Raw genomic sequence first — 18,325 nt, 5'->3', positions numbered from 1 at the left:
TAACCCTCCTCCCGGCCTTTGCTAAATCAATATGATGGATTATCATATACGCGTTACGATGTGTGTATTTGTGAGTCTTATCTGTCATAAACAAGAGATTACGGTTTATGGGGCACGTTTGTGTCACGGTCTGGTGCTGCTCAGACAACAGCTGGGACACAGCTGGTCCGAGGCTCATGCAGGTTTAGTTTTCAGCCACAATGTGGAAGCGATCGTTATGATTAAAGCTAACGGCAGCATCTGTTAGTCTCTTGGTCCTTAATAACTTTTAGAAGTGGCTAAATTAGCTGTTGATAAATAGTAACTTATTACGTAGCTGTAACGTAACATAGCTGTAACATGCTAATGACGTTACGCTAGCTTGGCTGTGGAGCTTAGCTGTGGACATTGTAATGACTTACAAGATTTACTTTAGTTTCAACGTGCATTGTAATAACTTCACCTGTGAATCCGACATCGTACCTGCATTTAAAGCTGACGCTATATTTGGTTTCTGCCGGCCGGCTTGTTGCTCTTGTTGCGTGTTGCGGGAGGGGGTGTGTCGCGGGAGGCTCCGAGTGGAGAGCGATACGAGCTCAGAGGGGAGGGATTAAGGAGCACAGAGGGGAGGGGTGTGTGTGGGGGGGATGCTTTTTTCAAATCTTTCTCAGAGATCGTAGACCATAGCTTTAAGATAAGGCATTTATTGACTCTGCTGCACACACCTCTCTCAGAGTTGGACGGAAAAGTTGACAGCGCTTCCTCAGATCTTCGCTGTAACAGTTATTATTTATGGCTGCAAGACATTAGCTCCAGGTGAAAATGGCTAACATGATTAGAAATTGTTGTGAGGCAGAAGTCACACTCAGCCTGTGTCTCGTCCAGTTTGCGCTTCCCAAGAATTTTCCCAAGATTTCCATTTAAAAAATACTCTGTGAGTTGCTATCATCACTTGCAGATGATCACTGCCTCCCTCTGACATCCCTCCTACATAAGTAACATTAGCCTAATGTCCGTCCACAGTTCAAAGCTTGGCAGCAACGTCGCAGGAATCATGCACTGATTCTCCGCATTGCTGTTTGTGTGAAAGTTACGTATGCAAGAGGGGGCTCTGATCCACCTCCAGAGGTAGCAGGCCCGGTTCTAGACTGCCCTGATTGGGGGGGCAGTAAGAAATGTTGATGGTCACCAAAAGCTACCGTGTTGAATGCCATAGGGATGACGTTTTTCAGTATGCCTACCAGCCTGTGATACCCATTGATACCAACCCAAACGTAAGCATCGCCAGTTAGCCGTGATTTCATCGATAAAGCTCTATTGAAAATTTTTATTTTAGATTGACGAATAAAACAAAGTCTGTGTACAATAAATTCTTGATTTCAGTCTACAAATAAATCATGACAAGCATAATATGAAGACGATGTTACCAGACAGGACCTTCAGCTCAATGCAGGTTTACTAACATTAGCCACAACCCTTACACACAAACATTTGATGAACGTCATTACCCGCTATATAATATTCGGCCATGGTGGCACAATGTAAAACTTATATTTATGTTAATTTAACACACACATCCTTAGAACTAGTGATGTGCGAGTCATGAACGAATCGTTCAAAACTCGAGATTCTTTTTACTGACTCGGGAGTTATGAGTCATTGTCTCCATTAACTCGTTCACTGACTCACCGCTGCTACCGCCAGCTAACTGCAAAGAGGAGACATGCCACACAACTGTTATTCTAACTGCAATTGCGTAAATGTATCAAGCTAGCTCACAGCTCACTCGCTCTCCCTCCCAGCTCGTGAAGCCCCTCCCTTACCCGTGAAACTCGCTGCTCCGCACCGTTCAGGACTCAGCATCTCAGACTCGCAGCTCACAGCTAACTCGCTCGCCCTCCCAGCTCGTAGAGCCCCTCCCTTACCTGAGAAACTCGCATTCCGTGGCGCACACTCTGGGTGACTGACTCAAGTGACTCAAGTGACTCGAAAACCCGATTCACTTTAGTGAGTGACTCATACAAACTCGAGTCAGTAAAAGGAATCGAGTATACCATCACTACTTAGAACACAACAGGACACAACCACAACACTCAGAACATGTACAGAAAGTAATAAAACGACACATATCTGAACAATAACAGCCTCATGAGTGTCTGACATTACACTCCCATGAGTCATTGCGCCACCTAGCCCTCACTGTCCGTAACTGGTACTCCTCGCGTCACTACAATATTTTCTATTTAAATGTGAAGCTACAATGTTATTGGCATTGTAAATTTTAAATTTTAAATCACTAACGTGTGTTGTTTAATCCTGTCGGCAGGGGTGGGGGAGGCTCGCGGGCCAACAGGACTAACAGCGGGCCAGCAAGGGTTGAAAGAAGAAACCCGCTTCACAACCGGTACGTAGCCTGCCCTTGTGAGGCTTCCCACGCGGCGGAGCGGGACAGAGACAAACTTCGCAGCAGCTGCCGATGGGACTATGCTACTACTAGCAGTTGCTAGCAGGCATGCTAACAACTAACAAGCCTGTGGCTAAAACTATCTGGAGTGCCCGTTGTATCTAATGTGATGCTAACTGAGAGAAGCTGCTACTGACTGTATGCACGGCGCAAGAGAGAGAGGGACCCCGGCTCTGTTGGCAGAAGAGCCTTGGACTGTGATTACTCTGAGCAGCATTTATGGGAATAAATTACAATATAATATATTTGAATATACTTTTCTTTTTTTTTTTTATTTTCAGAATGAAGCGGGATCGGTTTGGTGGTGGGGCAGTCAAAGCATTTGGGGGGGCATTGCCCCCCCGTGCCCATGCCTAGAACCGGGCCCAAGAGGTAGTATCAGAGCCGCAGCAGAGGCAAGCTGGCGTCTATGTGAATGGAAAAGCCGGAGTCACGGATCAGGGGTCTGATGTCAGTCTGACAGCGTTCACAGTCTGACATCCAAAACAGATCCTTCACTCATCAAATTAAAGAGAAATGACCCACACTTCAACCCACAAAGCAACGTTACAGGACCAGGCAACAGTAATGTGGTAACTGGTAGTGTCTTTGGCAACTTATATGAGGAAAAAAATACAGCAGATATACTTGTCATCCTTTCTGTCCTACCGACTCTTGGTCACATTTCCGCCCGAAAAACAGCGTCTGTCCCTGTACAAACAACCGAATGGACAGTAAACTGATTGAGGAAGGTAAACAAGCATCACATGGATATAAGGAAATTCACGGATAAAGGAAAATAACTACGGTGTTGAACTAAACCACAAGAGTGATTTATTAGCCCTGTTGAAAGTGGCAATAAGGTAAAGGCTTATGGTACATTTATGTTTGTGTTGACATTTAAGTTTGTTTTATGTAAAGTAAAGCTAAATGCCACAAGCTAATTATAGATGTATGGACTAATGGCTTTTTATTTGTTTTTATTTTGGCTCTTACGTTGTTGTCGTTGGTCATAAAGAATTGCTTCGAGGAATAAAATAATTCAGACCGCCACCAGTAAAAGCTTCATTAATTTTAACTGGCGCTACACTACTATTTCTCACCTTCCACTATTGTGTTGTTGTAGTTACTGTCTCTGGCAACTTGTATTGAAAAAAATCACATTGACTGTGAGCCCTCCCACTTTATAACAGCATCCATATGATTATAAACAGTTGGTGGATACATGTTTAGATTAACAGGTGGAAACCAGGGGAAACATGTAAAAAAACCCACAGATGTCAAGGTCATGATGTGTACCGTCACGCCTCTTTTGGTTCTGCAGTGCAGAAGTGCTGTGTGAATTGACACACTGGTACGGCTTTACGCCTGCGCTGCTTGGCTCAGTTTGAACAAACAAAGGCGGAGAAAGGGCAAGCCTTCGCTGCGGCGGAAATGTGTGAAAAGGGTGCTTGTCATCCCCTAGCTGCTAGTGTGGCTAGAAATACTTTGGAAAGGCTTAAAGTTTGCAATTTAGTCAACAACAGTTATGGTTTAAATGCATAGATTTATAAGATAAAGTAGATACCAAATGCAAAGATGGTGCCTATTCAGTCCAATGCAAGTTGCTCACCTAGTACAATAGCCAAAAAAGTTTTCTAGCTTTGGGGTTAAATTCCTGGTCATGCAGCCCATTGAATATGTGCAGTACAGTATGTCCCGCTGGTCCTGCCCGCGAGGTCCTGCTGGCACATAGACTTTACACTGTGATGATGTCACAGATTTTAAAATCACTTTTCTCGGCTCGAGGAAAGTTTTGCAAATATGAAACCTCCAATAGTCAAAGATCCATAATAGAATGAGTCGTAAAGGATTCTTTTTGCAGTTAGAGGTGTCCTGTCAACAGTTTTACAGACCTCTCTTTAATAATAGTTTATGGGGAAAATAATTTAATTTATAATTTTTAATTTTTAATTTATAATTTTTAACTGCAATACCACGAGTGGCCACTGGGCATAATTGAAAGCCAGGCTTACTGGCTCCATTGTATCCGGGGCTATAATACATTCATGTTTAACTGCCTTTAGGTCCCTTTCTCATTGAGCTGTTGACAGATCTGTCAGCTATAATCATATTTAATTGCGACCGTCAATCACTTCAGAAAGTGGCACAAGGGAAAGAGACATTCCTCAGAAAACATGTGGTTCATTAAGCCAGAACAAATTAACAACCTCCACACATTCAGCTTGTCAGGAAGTAGTCATGCAAGTGGTTATACAACCCTGATTACAAAAAAGTTGGGAGTGTCGTAATCTCCTTTATACAGTCATGTATTTCACAAAGTAGTAAACCTCATCCCATCCTTGCTCATGAACGACTGAGCCTTTCAAGGATGCCCTTTTCATACCCAATCATGATACTATCACCCTATCAATGAACCTGTTTACCTGTGGAAAACAGTTGTTTTAGGAGCATAGCACAACTTCCCCAGTCTTTTGTAGCACCTGCCCCAACTTGTTTGAAATGTGTCGCTGCCGTCATATTCAGAATACATATATATTTACAAGAATCAATTAAGTTTATGAGGTTAACATTAAATATATTGTCTTTATAGAGTATATATTGAAAAGGATTAGCTGATTATTACGTTCTGTTTTGTTTTAGTGTCCCAACTTTTAGGGAATCGTGGTTTTATATTACAACAGATAATGTAATACAGATCATAACTAAAGAACAACAAAATATGCACATCAAAGCTGCAGATGAAACGCAAGACAAAGGACCTAATTAAAGACCTAACCTAATTTCCACTTGCAGTTTCTGTAAAAAGAAAGACTAGCACTCAACCTACAAACCTGTTTTTAACTATGGAAAAAAAAAACAACCTCTCAACGGTTCAAACAGAAAACACCACATTTCACAACCAGTTCCCTGGAGCAACATCCTTTACATGTGAGTGTATTTATTATTTTCTCCCAACCCTCCCTACTGCATACCAGTAAGCCTTCTTTACAGCACCTGCACAGCTATCTCCTCCCAGTCTCGGTCAGAATTAATCTAGACAGCACTCAACAGGTCAATATTGAATACTCGATATGTGATGAAATGCTTGTTCGTTGGACATGTCACAAAAATTCCCAGTTTCAAAAGCCATGTAATCTTTTAAAGGGAGGTAATACCTGCTTAAGGCCCCAACAGGTTTGGCAGTGTTGTTCAAGTATTTGCTATAAACTACAACGTCAATGAATCAATCAGCAGTAAATCAATTCTTATCATCTGATCTGCTAGAAAGTGCTTTTAGTCAAAAGCTTTGCTAGCTAAGTGCATTCCTGCAAAGAGAATCCCATGACAGGAAAGACCAGAGAAGCAGTAGATTGAAGACCTGCATCACAACCAAAGGAATATCTGCTGACGTGGACAACATGACTGAACACATTTTTTTCATGCTAGATCCAGTGTGTGTCTGTTACAACTTGTAACTTGTCTACCACACTAAAATAATGTCTTCCCAACTTTTTATTCTATGGTGTAATACTATATGTTTTCTCCCTTTCTAATAATCAGCTCCAAACAGCAGTTTGCAACTTCTCAGAGAAAACTGGAAGAACTGTTCATCCTCTTCCATTATTTGTGTCTCACACCACAATTCTCCCTAATAAACTTATTTTTGTTCCGAAAACTGACACGAATCCATTTCTTGAGAGCAATTAGTGTGCAACCTTGGTTGAAAACACCAAGACTATATGACCAAAATCTGAGCACTTGAACTCAACGTGGAAATTATACATGATTACAATTGATATAAATATGTAATTGACAAACATCATTTTATAATAATCAGTTTGTTGAAGACCTGTCTCGTCTTTGTTTGCATGTGAATGTGCAGGTGTGGACCTGCTCAGTTCCGCCAGCCAACAGTGTCTCAGACCATGCTGTGCACACAAACACTTTCACTTTCAGACAGTCTGAGCCTTCAGATCTGACAACACAGGTTTGGCCTCTCAGCAAACCCGCTCAACAGCCCAATACTCGATCCTTTGTCAGTTCTATTTTAAATCTTAAAAAGTGATAAAAGGTTTTGCTCATAAGTAAAGTGAGTTTTAGCTCTATTAATATCACATCATAAAACCCTCATCATTGCACAGCTGAACATAGTACCAAACAATTAGGGCAGGGTTTGCAACCTTTCTACTTTTTTTGCATCACAGTCATTGGGATCATTTTATGTAATGTAATTAGGAACACTGTGGCACTAAAGATTAAACTGGATTGGCAGCCACTGTGACTGAATGGTGCAACTTAGCTAAAGCATTGAATTTTATTTACATGGCATTGACAAAGAAAACATATTTCCGGTGGATCTGTCACCTTATGGTTGATATCTGATCCACTTAATCATTTAGGCAGTATTGGCACAAATACTAATTTGGTACATCAACATGGTGCATCCCCCAACTATTTATCAGCTGGGCACAGATACTTTTACTGAGTACAAGCCAGGCGGGTCTCTCAGGCCTACAGGTACTGGTCAGCTAGTGGAGCTTTTAGTCATTATGTTGCACCCCTCTGTAATCAGGTAAACTTGGAGCTAAGATTTGCCAAGATTTGCCAACACAACCCATTTTTTTTTGTAAAGACTGTTCTTTTTTCTACTGCTTTTAGCTTATAAGTTTTATTGTGCCTTTATTTTTTTATCACACTGATTTAAAATTTGCCTGTCCTTTAATTTAGCAGTGTAGATTGTCCATGTAAAGCAAATGCCCTTCAGTAACATAAGCTTGTCACTAAAGTGATGCAGCAGAGGCACCATGTGTTTAAAGCAGAGGCACCATGTGTTTAAATTTGTTCAAACTAAAACCAAAGGCTTCCAGAGATTCATTCTTTTCTTGAATTATTCTTTGATCAAACAGTATTTGATTTGTAGTATTGAGAAAGCGCAATCTTTTTGGTATCAGTACCACAGCTTGTACTAAAACTAACAGCAGTCCTAACTATTCCTTAAAATACGACAGCAGAGAAATTCTCTGTGAATTAATCAGGCAAAATGAAAAAGGAAAAGATATGAGGATCTATATATAAACCAGGATGTAATCATACCATACAATTACGGACACTTTTGGTTTTTGAAAACACTCACAAATCAACTATCCTTCTCCATATTTGCTAACTGCACCTTCGGATTTCGTGTTTACAAACAGCAACTGACAGGTCTTGCTTAGTATGCCTTTAAGTCAATCAAAAAGCAAGGTAGGAGTGCATGCATTGAAGGTGATTATTAATTTCTACATTGCAATGGGAGAAAAAAATTTTGGCTTGTTCATTTTGGCTTTTTAACTCGACACCCTCACCGTAGTGATTACTTAAATTGTAAGAGCAGGACTCAGCCTCTGATAAAGGGTGGGGCATGTTTATCTAGTTTGCTAGATTAAATTATTTTGGAGCGCTGCATAAGCTTCCACCTACTCAAGTTTCAAATACGTTGGTCAAAGCTACTCAGTGAAATGAAGAGCTTTTTTGCAGATCCTACAGACTTTTTTATGTATCATCACAGTTATATGTTGAAGAAAGGCCCAAGCATGTGTCCTTACACCTTAGCTCTCAAACAAAAACAACCCCCTAACAAAACCTCTGAACTTTTTATAAACCCTCAGTTTTATCAGTGAGTTTGAACAGGTTGTACTTTCCCTGTTCTCTGTGTACATGAATGATTTCAAGTGCTACAATGGTCAGATTCCAGTAAGTCACAGGCCTGGAAATCCAAAAGTGCTGTGACATAATTCACCTCCATTATTTTGACGAGGCAGAACTGATGCAGTGGTATTCTATACAGTGTTGTAGAATATGGGGGAAATGTATGAATTGTCTAGGTTACCAGTTGCTGAATAGCAACAGACGGAAATGAAGTCATTATTTTGTGTTAAATACTATTCATTCAAGTAAGCTGGTGTTTACTTTATATTTTTACTCCTTACTTGGCATACTCTGATTTTGCATCAAACATAGAGAATATTTCCTAATGGAAAAACATCCACCATATTTAATATTTCATTAATAGTCAACCGAGAATCGATTGTTAAGACAGCCAAGTATCAATTAATGAAATTGTTTAAAATCTGCAGCCATTTTACATAATTACACCCAGCTGAGTGGGAAAACGTAATCATTGTCATATTGTGCACCCTTTGTTTTGTTAATAAAGAAGTGACAGTGACATTCATCTCTCTCATCTGTGTGACAGGGTCACATGGGTACAGGTGTCACCCCTGCTCTTTCTAGGTCATATTTACCAGGTTAGACACATCATCAACTTGATGGAGCGACTGAACAGGAATATGTGTCATACTTGCACAGCAGGTTTTTAATTTCAGCATGATGCAAACTTGCCCTCCTGATATCACAACAGCATCTGTCAATAAACCTTAATTAACCTGACAACGTTTGACAATAACACCTGCTTCAGAGACAATAGATCACAACACATCAACAACTTGGTTTGGATGCAGAACAATACAGATGATAGATATGTGAAGAAAAATGAAGAGAGAAATGGAAATATCTGGGATAAATAAAGAACTGGAAACTTTGACAATTTTTCATGACCACTTGAGGTTAACCAGTTTCTTTTTGAATCTTTAATCTATCCAGGGAAGAATGACTCATAACGGCTATTTACTGCACAGTTCTCCACATTCCCATCAAGGAGCTGCCAGAGTCTTGCCCTGTTGGCCAATGAGAAAGGATTAAAGGGGTGGAGGTCAAATGCCTTGCCTAAGGGCACCTAAGGAGAATGGGGTCAGTCTGTGTTTCACATTCAATTTCCATAACTTCGAGAAGAGTAAATTAAGTATTTTCAACTGCTCTTCCTCCTTGCTGTTTGGTTATCTTGTTTTGCAGTTTAAAAGTTGCTGCCAACAAAAATGATGCATGACTAAACTAGTTCAACCATAGCTCAATGCCACAGCTGTTAGTGCCAGAGGGAAAACAGTTGTTCTGTGACATTTTTCTGCTCCCACACTTCAAGTGCTTCCCTCAGGTCAGTCAGCTTGTGAAATAAGGTGCACTGGTTTTCAAAGTGCTGACTAAGGACTGCCAGGGACCCCTACGTGAGTTTCGAGGGGTCCCATCGGCTTCACTATTAATTCAGTAACATTTACCTCTAAGTAAATGTAGGATTTATTTTTGAGGTGGTGTTTTTCAGCCTTCAGAGTAAAGTTATTGGAGAAAAATATGTAGATTATTAATTTATTAATGGGAGGTTCTGACCACATATATTGGAGGTATGTTTATTTCAAACTCCGACATTGTTACAGTGGTGATAACATACAAGAGGGTCATTTCGCCTAGCTTAAGTTTGTAAGATAATTATTTTTGACAACATTAACATCTTCAAGTCAAACGACCACCCATGAAATCAAGAATTGAAAATGAATTATTTAACTTGTTTTCATCTTACCTGTGGCTACTGAAGCTGTCCAGTTCATCGGTCTCAGGGAAGAACACATTTCCTTCCTCCTCTTTTTGCTTGGATTTCTTCCGTTTCAGCCTAAATGACAACAGCTTCTTTCTCTTCTTTGATTTCGGGGAAACGGGCAAAACATCATCCCCCAGTGAAGCGTTGTCTCCCGGGCTGAGGGGACCGGGGCCCGCCGGTAAGGTCCCCGGCTTGTCACTGGGGCTTGTGGTCTCTCCATCTTTGAGGGAGCCAGACCGTTTCAGCTCCTTGTTTTCTTTTTCAGGTGATTTAACTTTAAACAAGCCCTTTAGTTTCAGTGTGCTGGACTTACTCATAGTGTCCGTAAGGTGCGAGAAGGAAAATAAAACTACGACGTGAGTTGTCCTACTTATAAATGCAGGAGGAGTGAATCACCGGGCTAACCTGCAGAGCGGGTTATCGCGAGGGCGGATTTGTCGACATTAATCGCACGCGCATCAGGTAAGAGAAAGCTCCAGCAGTGTCAAGACACCCAAGAGGGACATTATACTTCCGACTGTTACCTTCAAAACTAAATGCCTCTACGTATTTAAGGAATATTTGTTCAAACAACATTCCGTAAATTGTTGACAAGGTGTATCGTTTGGGAACAGCTAGACGTTCCGAAACACCTCCATTGCGAAACACCCCCACTCCGACACACCGCTGTTCCGAATCCGACTTTCAAGTTCCAATTACTTCCCAATGAGGTTAGGGCAGGGTTTTCTCTATCTTAAATTCTAATTAAAATTAAATTATGGTGGATAAATACCCATTAATTTCATTTATATATAAGTAAAGGAAAGAGAAAAAAGGAGAGAGAAAGGGGAAGTATTTTTCTCTGTGGGTTTCCTCTTTGTAGCCTATACAATTCTCTTTTCATTAAAATGAACTGCAACAAATAAATAATTCATAAATATATTGAGACTAGAAATAGGCTACTGGAATCAGCCTAAAACATACATTTCTTACACATTTTATAAATTAATCTCTGTTTGATAAGAGGGCGTGTCTACAAATGATCCAGGGTTAATTAAGTTACTTGTTTCATATCACCAACAGTAAACCCAAAGATACTCAGTTTACTATAAGGCACAGAAAAGTATCAAAACCTTCTAAAACACCTTTTAGAAGCGAAACCACATAAACTAAAACCAATGCTTGCCTTTTTGTTTTGTAAAATAACCGACTACTACTACTACTATTACTACTACTAACTACTTTAACAAGAGCTTCAACAAACAAATTTAGGGACTTATATCCGCTTGTTATAATGATTAATTTGACTAAACTTGGGTCCAGGAACTTGAGGCCTCTGCTCCACCGGTCCTGTGAGTGATTGAAACAGGTTAAAACCAACTTTAGCAACAATCAAATACAGTATAATTGAAATAATTGAGTTTGGTGTTTGAAAATGTGTCTGTGAATACAACCCATAGCATGGGGCAGTTTTTTGAGTGTGTATGCTGAGAGACCTGATTTTTTGCATCTGTGAAAAATGATATTTAAGAAATAAATAAATAAAATACCCATTTCATGATAGTATTCAGTTTGATATTGGCATGACTTGTGTTGCTCTCTCACCAAAATAGGCTACACCAAATAAAAGCTTTTATTTTGAAAGCAACATTTGTACTTTCAGATCCTTGCTTGAGGCCACTCACAGGCTCTTAAATCTCTCAACACAACATTTTCAATTTAATCTCAAATTGATGCAGACCTCCATTTACCCTTTAATTACCTCGTGAATGTATGTATTTTCCTCTTTTTTTAAAGAGAATTCAAACCATAAAAGTTCCCTACATTAAATTGATAGATGTCAGTTGTGTTCACAATTATGATAATTATGATAATTTTTAAGTTAACACATAGTTGTTTGCATACATCATTTGTTAAATTTCTGTGCAACAACATATGTATATATCTGTATTATATATAAATATATCATACTGTCTATAATTATATAAACAGAAGTCATTGTTCATTATGATACACCTTTTTCATTGTGTCTGTCAGTCTCAAACTCCACTGATTGTCTGCTATACACTGAAATAACAGCTCTATCTGCTGGTCATATTGAGGAAAAGCATCTATGCCTGATTTTATTTTTCATCAAAATCCATTCATTATTCCCTGACAAAAAATACAAAAAATACTAAAAATGTAAAAAAAAAACGAGAATAATAATTCTGCACCGGAAGTTAATCTGGTCTGAGACCTGTCTTCCATCCAATTTATGGCAATCCATTCAGTTGTTTTTGTGTAATCTTGCTGACAAGCAAACCAACCAACCAACAAACAAACAAACAAACAAACAAACAAACAAACAAACAAACAGACATGGGTGATAACAAATCTCCTAAAATATCCACTGTTTTGATGGTTTTTGAAGTGAAAAAAGTTAAGGATTCATCAGGCTAAATAATCTACAATTATAGAATAAATTCTTAAAACTTAAAATAACATTAAACCAGAAAATACAAACAAAACCTGGCTGAGGTTTGAGGGCATGCATGAGATTAAAATAGTTTCTGTGTGCGGTATGTTGGGCTGTGTGTGTTCAAAGGCAGAACGCATGGGAGGGAAGCAAACCTTAATTTAAAAGCTTCTAAAACTCTTTTCATTGATAAGGGAGACTTGTTTTCTTCAAATTGACAAAAAATCTGATGGAAAACACAGTAGTTAGTCACAAAAGAAGATGGTCAGCAATTGATCAAGCAATCTTGCAATGAATCATACCTTGGAAAGCAAAAAAATTTAATATGCATTGAGCATGCAGGGGGGAATGTCCCTGCATGCAGAGAGAAACAGTGTTGTTTTGTTGGTCGGATCTGTGTACAAAGGTGGGCAGCACAGATCAGTTTGAGATCAAAAGCAGGAAGATCACAGAAACACTGTACTCACAAATCAGCAGAGCCTGTGAGAATTTGGTTTTGGCTTTATCTTGTATTGAGATCTTTTTTAAGCCTACAGTCATTTTGATGTAAAGCCCCCACACTGAAATCTTCTTTAAAAGGCAGTTTTGACAACGGTGGAGGAGGAATATATAATTTCCTTTTGACTTGACAACAGCAGACCCAAAAGACAAAGACATTACATAGGAGAGAATCTGCATCATTCTGCAAGGTATGTGTTTTCTAAACAAAATATAAACAAATTCTGTCCTGAATTTTGGTTACTTCATAATGTATTTGAATGTGTTTATTATGTATTCATTATTTAATAACATTTAAGGCTGGAACTATAACAAGTGGGTTTTTTTTCTGCATGTGATAAATTCAAAAGCCTGAAACTGCACTGCACTGATCATTTTTAAAGTTTTACAAGGACCGGATCAGTTTTACTTAACTAGTTTCACGGAAAACTAAAATTACGCTGACGGGAACACCTCACGAGATGTTGATGAAGGTTCTCAGTCATCCAGGTCATGGTAATATTATGTGCTGTATCGTAGGCAACTGGACTTGTTTCAGCTTACCAGAGCTGTCAGTTCTGCAAAATATGGAAACAACATTTACAGAACACTTGCAGTTCTCAAAATGTGTTTCTATAAAACAGGCTGACCCCTTTCCCCGTTCTATTGTCCTCCTAAATAGACATGTACAATACCTTCCTCATTGTAGAGTGCTTCTACACCACACTATATATATAATTTTACTTTTGTGTTTTTTGAGAAGTGAAAGTTCTGTAACAAGAGATACCATCACATGTCATGTTTGTTCTTTGGATCAAGTTTTTGACGAAGTAAGCTGAAGCGTGCAATTTGTCTCCCGCATACTACTATTTGCTAAATGAAAAATTGTGTCTTTATTTATGTGCTGTATTAAATGTGCAGCACGTTTTGGTTGGTGTGATTAAATATTCATCAGTTAAATTTAAAAAAATCATGAGAAATCTAATGTTTTAGTGTGACACAAAAAAACGCTTTGATTTTTTTCTTATCTCTTATAAAACCTGTGCTGGTGTTTAGTGACCTTGTTACATGTTAGTGACCTCTGTATGTTTCTACACCCTGTTTTTCAGTGATACATTTAACATCTGATAAGGATCTTATCAGCTTCTAAGATCAGACAAAGCACAGAGTGCAACCACCTGCAGCCTACCATTGCGTGCATTCACTTGATGTCTAATGGGACTGAAATTGGGTCATTCACAACCAGAGGAAGAGCTAAACTAGAACACTGGTCCTTATCCTGTAAACAGACACAATCTGTAATGTCACTTTACTCAGAGAATTGAAGTGAAGTATATATATATTTACGCACACACACACACACATAGTACCATTACTACCATAGATAAGCAAATCTAATATCGCTGAAACCCTAGTTGTATTTCTTCTATTATCTGTTTGGTGTTTTTCCTCTGCAGATTAAAAACATGGAGTTGGTGACTCCATACTATGATTATAGCACAGAAGATGGAGGGTTCTGCAACCTGGACCCTAACCCCATGGAGGTCATCACCAAAACTTACATCCACTCCATCATCTGTGCCTTCGGCCTGGTTGGCAATGCTCTTGTAATTGTCACCTACATATTCTACAAGAGAACCAAGACAATGACAGATGTCTATCTCTTCAACATGGCAATGGCAGACCTCATCTTTGTGGGAGCTCTGCCATTCATCATATACAATGAGCAGCACAACTGGTTAATGGGTCCAGTGGCTTGCAAGATACTAAGGTCAGCCTACAGTATCAACCTCTACAGTGGCATGCTCCTGCTTGCGTGCATTAGTGGCGATCGTTATGTTGCTATTGTTCATGCTAGAAGATCCTTTGGAGCTCGCTCACACACTCTGATCTACAGCCACCTCATCTGCTCAGTTGTCTGGGCATTTGCTGTGGCTTTAACTCTGCCCACACTTATCTACACTGAGCGCTTTGAAGAGCAGAGTGATTTTCAGAATGGCACTGTCAGCTACACATGTCAGCTGTCTTTCAACAACTATGAGACAGCAAAGCTGATGAAGGTGCTGGTTCCCAGCTTTCAGATGGCCATTGGTTTCCTGCTGCCTCTGCTGGTGATGGTGTTCTGTTACTCCAGAATTGTGTACACCTTGCTGAGAGCTCAGAGCAGCCAGAGGCACAAGGCTGTTCGTGTAATTTTGGCAGTTGTTGCGGTTTTCATCCTGTGCCACCTTCCCTACAACGCAGCTCTACTGGACCACACGTTGGCTCTTTTTACCGAGAGGAGCTGTCAGGCAGAAAAGATTAAACTCCAAGTTCTTGCCATTTCCAGGAGCGTAGCCTACCTCCACTGCTGCCTCAATCCTATCCTCTATGCCTTCATTGGGGTAAAGTTCAGGAGCCACTTCCAGCAGATAATGTTGGACCTCTGGTGCTTTAGCAAAAAGTACATCTACAGTGCTCGCTCATCACGCGGGGCGTCTGAAATTTGCGTTTCAGCCCGCTTGTCTTCAGACGGAAATAACAACATGTCATCTTTTACTGCATGATGTTGCAGTGGTAATTAGCAAAGCCAATAATAAAGTAACCTCTCATCTTTCCTAAGCTGCTACTTTGCCATAGCAACACATAAGAAGAGATGAAAGCATCTTTGCAAAGTGTGCTTAAATAAAACATGCAGTGCATATCTACTGTATTCTGAGCAAACATTAGTAAGTTACTTTAAATATAATACAACAAATTAGTTTATTATTTTTTTAGAGCTGCAATGATTAATCGATTAGTTGACAACTGTTAAATTCTTAAATCTTCTTAAATTTGAATATTTTCAGGTTTCTTTTTCTCTTCTATGACAGTAGAGTCTTTGGAATTTAAATGACAATGAACCTTGAACAGCTTAATCAACAATGAATATAATGATTAGTTGCAACATGTTTCAGCTGGTTCTAAAGGGTGCACAGTAAACAGTCGCTTTCAAGCTTTCAAGCTGAATGTAATTAGTTTTTTGTAAAAACCAAACATCTGTACATGTGCATAAGTAAAGTAAAATTGATTGTTAAATCTTTAGAAGGGTACTCCTGTGATTAAAGGGTAACATTAAAGTGTGTAAATCAGATCTTATGGACTACTACAGCATACATGAAAACAAGAGTTTAAAGCCTTTTGTGGCTCCAGAGGAAGCTACATGTAGTCTGATAAACTGTCTCTGGTGATGTCACTCACTGACATTGTGGGTAATGTAGTTGCCAGGTTTTGTAAAGGAACAAGAATGCGTGGAAAAATACAAAATATCTCTGGTGCTGCTGTATCGATTTGATCATTTGTTTTTGAACTGTCCATAATGGGTTTACCAGAGTTAACGGAGTGCAATGCTAGACCAGTGGACTGTTTTTCAGAACTTGGTGCCTACATTACCCATAATGCAATTTAGCCTTAATTTATCAGATTATGTGCAGCTTCCTCTAGAGCTACAAAAGGCTTTCCATTACTTTTTTTTTCACATATGTAGTAGTACTGCCCAAGACCTATCAATGTGACAAATTGGTGAGAAGCACTGCACTTCTTCCATTGAATAGATTCCCTGACTTTTAGTATATATTATGAGTAAAACTGATTGTTAATGCCAAAGTTACATTGTTTATCTTCCATATCCTAATTCTCAAATGATTAGTTGGTCATGTGTTAAAAGCCATGTCGTAGCAATGGTACTTTTTATGACCCATGGAATTACATTTCCCCAAGCAGTGATGTGATTAAGCTCTGTTTTGTAATTTTTTGTTTATTTTCTATGTATATGACTTTGAGTGAGTCTGCTCATTTTTTTAAGATAGGATGCTAATGAGATCTGCACATTTCCTTTTTTTTCTGACTTGTAATTTTTATTTTTCAGAAAGTACACCTTACACAAACAAACCATATTTGAAAATAACAAGATTGTGTAATGGGAGGTGTACAACAATGGGAAGGGAAAATAAATAAAATAAATAAATAAGTAAAAAAGAAACAGATAAGAAATATAATGAAATAATAGCAATAATAACAGAGGTGTTACAGAGGTGAGCTGCAGGACTACAAAGTCATAAGTGAAAAACAAGTCAGGTCGCGGTTAGTTGGGAGTCCAATCTTGGATAAAGTGGAATCTTCGTGATCAGTTCAACAACCTTGGACCACTCAAAATGATCTGCCTAATCCATGACTGACATGTCCAGAAAAGCTCTCAGCCACTGATCACCATCCAGTGAATTTGTACATTTATAGTTCTGTGCAGTAAGTCTCTTGGCCATCAAGGTTAACAAACATTTATAATGTTTAGTCCAACAGCCTTGAGGTGTATAGTCCAATAGGTACAGTAGAGGGTCCCTGGTAACTGTGCAACTCAGGAAGACCCCAAGAAAAAAGGTCTCTTTATCCCACAGTGTATGTTTCACAGATTTAGAGATTTTGTGAATAGTTTTCCAAACTGTGCTCCAAACATCTGTATTCAGAGTAATACCAAAATCTCTCTCCCAAATACTTGAAGGCAACTCCACGTATTGACTTGGGAGCCATTTGACAATTTATAAATCTTGGAAACAATTTTCCTTTTATCCCTTAATATATTTTGCAAGTCTCCTTCTAATTTTGATGGTTTGGGTATAATCACTGTCTGTTCCAAATAGCCAGAAAGCTGTGCTCTTATCTGCATTTAAGCTAAGAAATCTTTAACCTGTAAACCATACTTGTCTTTGGCTTGAGCAAATGTAAGTAGTTTTCTATCATGGTTTCAAATCAAGTCCACAAGTCTTTCAGTACCCTTAGATTTCCAAATCTCTTTTCTCAAAGGCTTGCCACCCTGTGTGAACATATAGTTATCCCACAGGGAGGTATATGGTGAGTTGTTACACTGAAAACTAACAAGGTATCCTTGATAAATAGCAGCTACTATGCTCGGATGAGGGCTTGAAAATTGTTTCTATTTTTTCATTCTTACTTTATCAACGGTGATATGTTGTGGTTTCTTTCTTGTGACAAATGTACTTATTGTAAGTCGCTTTGGACAAAAGCGTCTGCTAAATGCCCTAAATGTAAATGCAAATGTAAATGTAATATTCTGAGTTCTGCATATTTCTCTACATATTTTCTAGAGCTTTATACCGTGCATACCCTATTTTGCTATACATTATAAAGTTTTTACTTTGCATATCTGATTGTATTCTTCTGTCACACTGAATAAACTTTAAGTCTAAAACATTTTCTCAAAAAATTAAATTTCTTGACTATCGGATGCTGTGAAAATTGAGTCCCCTGTCTCAAAAAGCACTGTAGATAGTACTTAAGTTTACAGTGTTGGTGTAACATATTGATCATTACATAAACGATGTTGTAAAATATAAATTGTACCATTAAATAGTATGTAAAGCATTCATGTGTTCAGTGTATGATAGTGTGATTTGAACCAGCATGTAAAATACCTACCTTCTCATGACTTTTTGGGTGAAACTTCATGCATGTTTTACCTGTACACACTGGGTAATGATACCAAATTACTTAGTACTTAGTTACT

General features: G+C 38.8%; 1 protein-coding gene across 1 annotated transcript; it reads left to right on the top strand.

Moving 5' to 3' along the window:
• The first annotated feature begins 14,252 nt into the window (after nucleotides 1-14,252).
• On the top strand, nucleotides 14,253-15,332 carry LOC140995671 (C-C chemokine receptor type 6-like). The gene has a single exon (XM_073465750.1). The coding sequence runs from the start codon at nucleotides 14,253-14,255 to the stop codon at nucleotides 15,330-15,332; it is 1,080 nt and encodes a 359-aa protein (XP_073321851.1).
• Nucleotides 15,333-18,325: the final 2,993 nt, after the last annotated feature.

Source organism: Pagrus major, chromosome 5, assembly GCF_040436345.1.
Source record: "Pagrus major chromosome 5, Pma_NU_1.0".
In the NCBI taxonomy this organism is placed as follows: Eukaryota; Metazoa; Chordata; class Actinopteri; order Spariformes; family Sparidae; genus Pagrus; species Pagrus major.
Note: the sequence above shows the minus strand (reverse complement) of the source record. Positions and strands in the feature narration are given on the sequence as shown.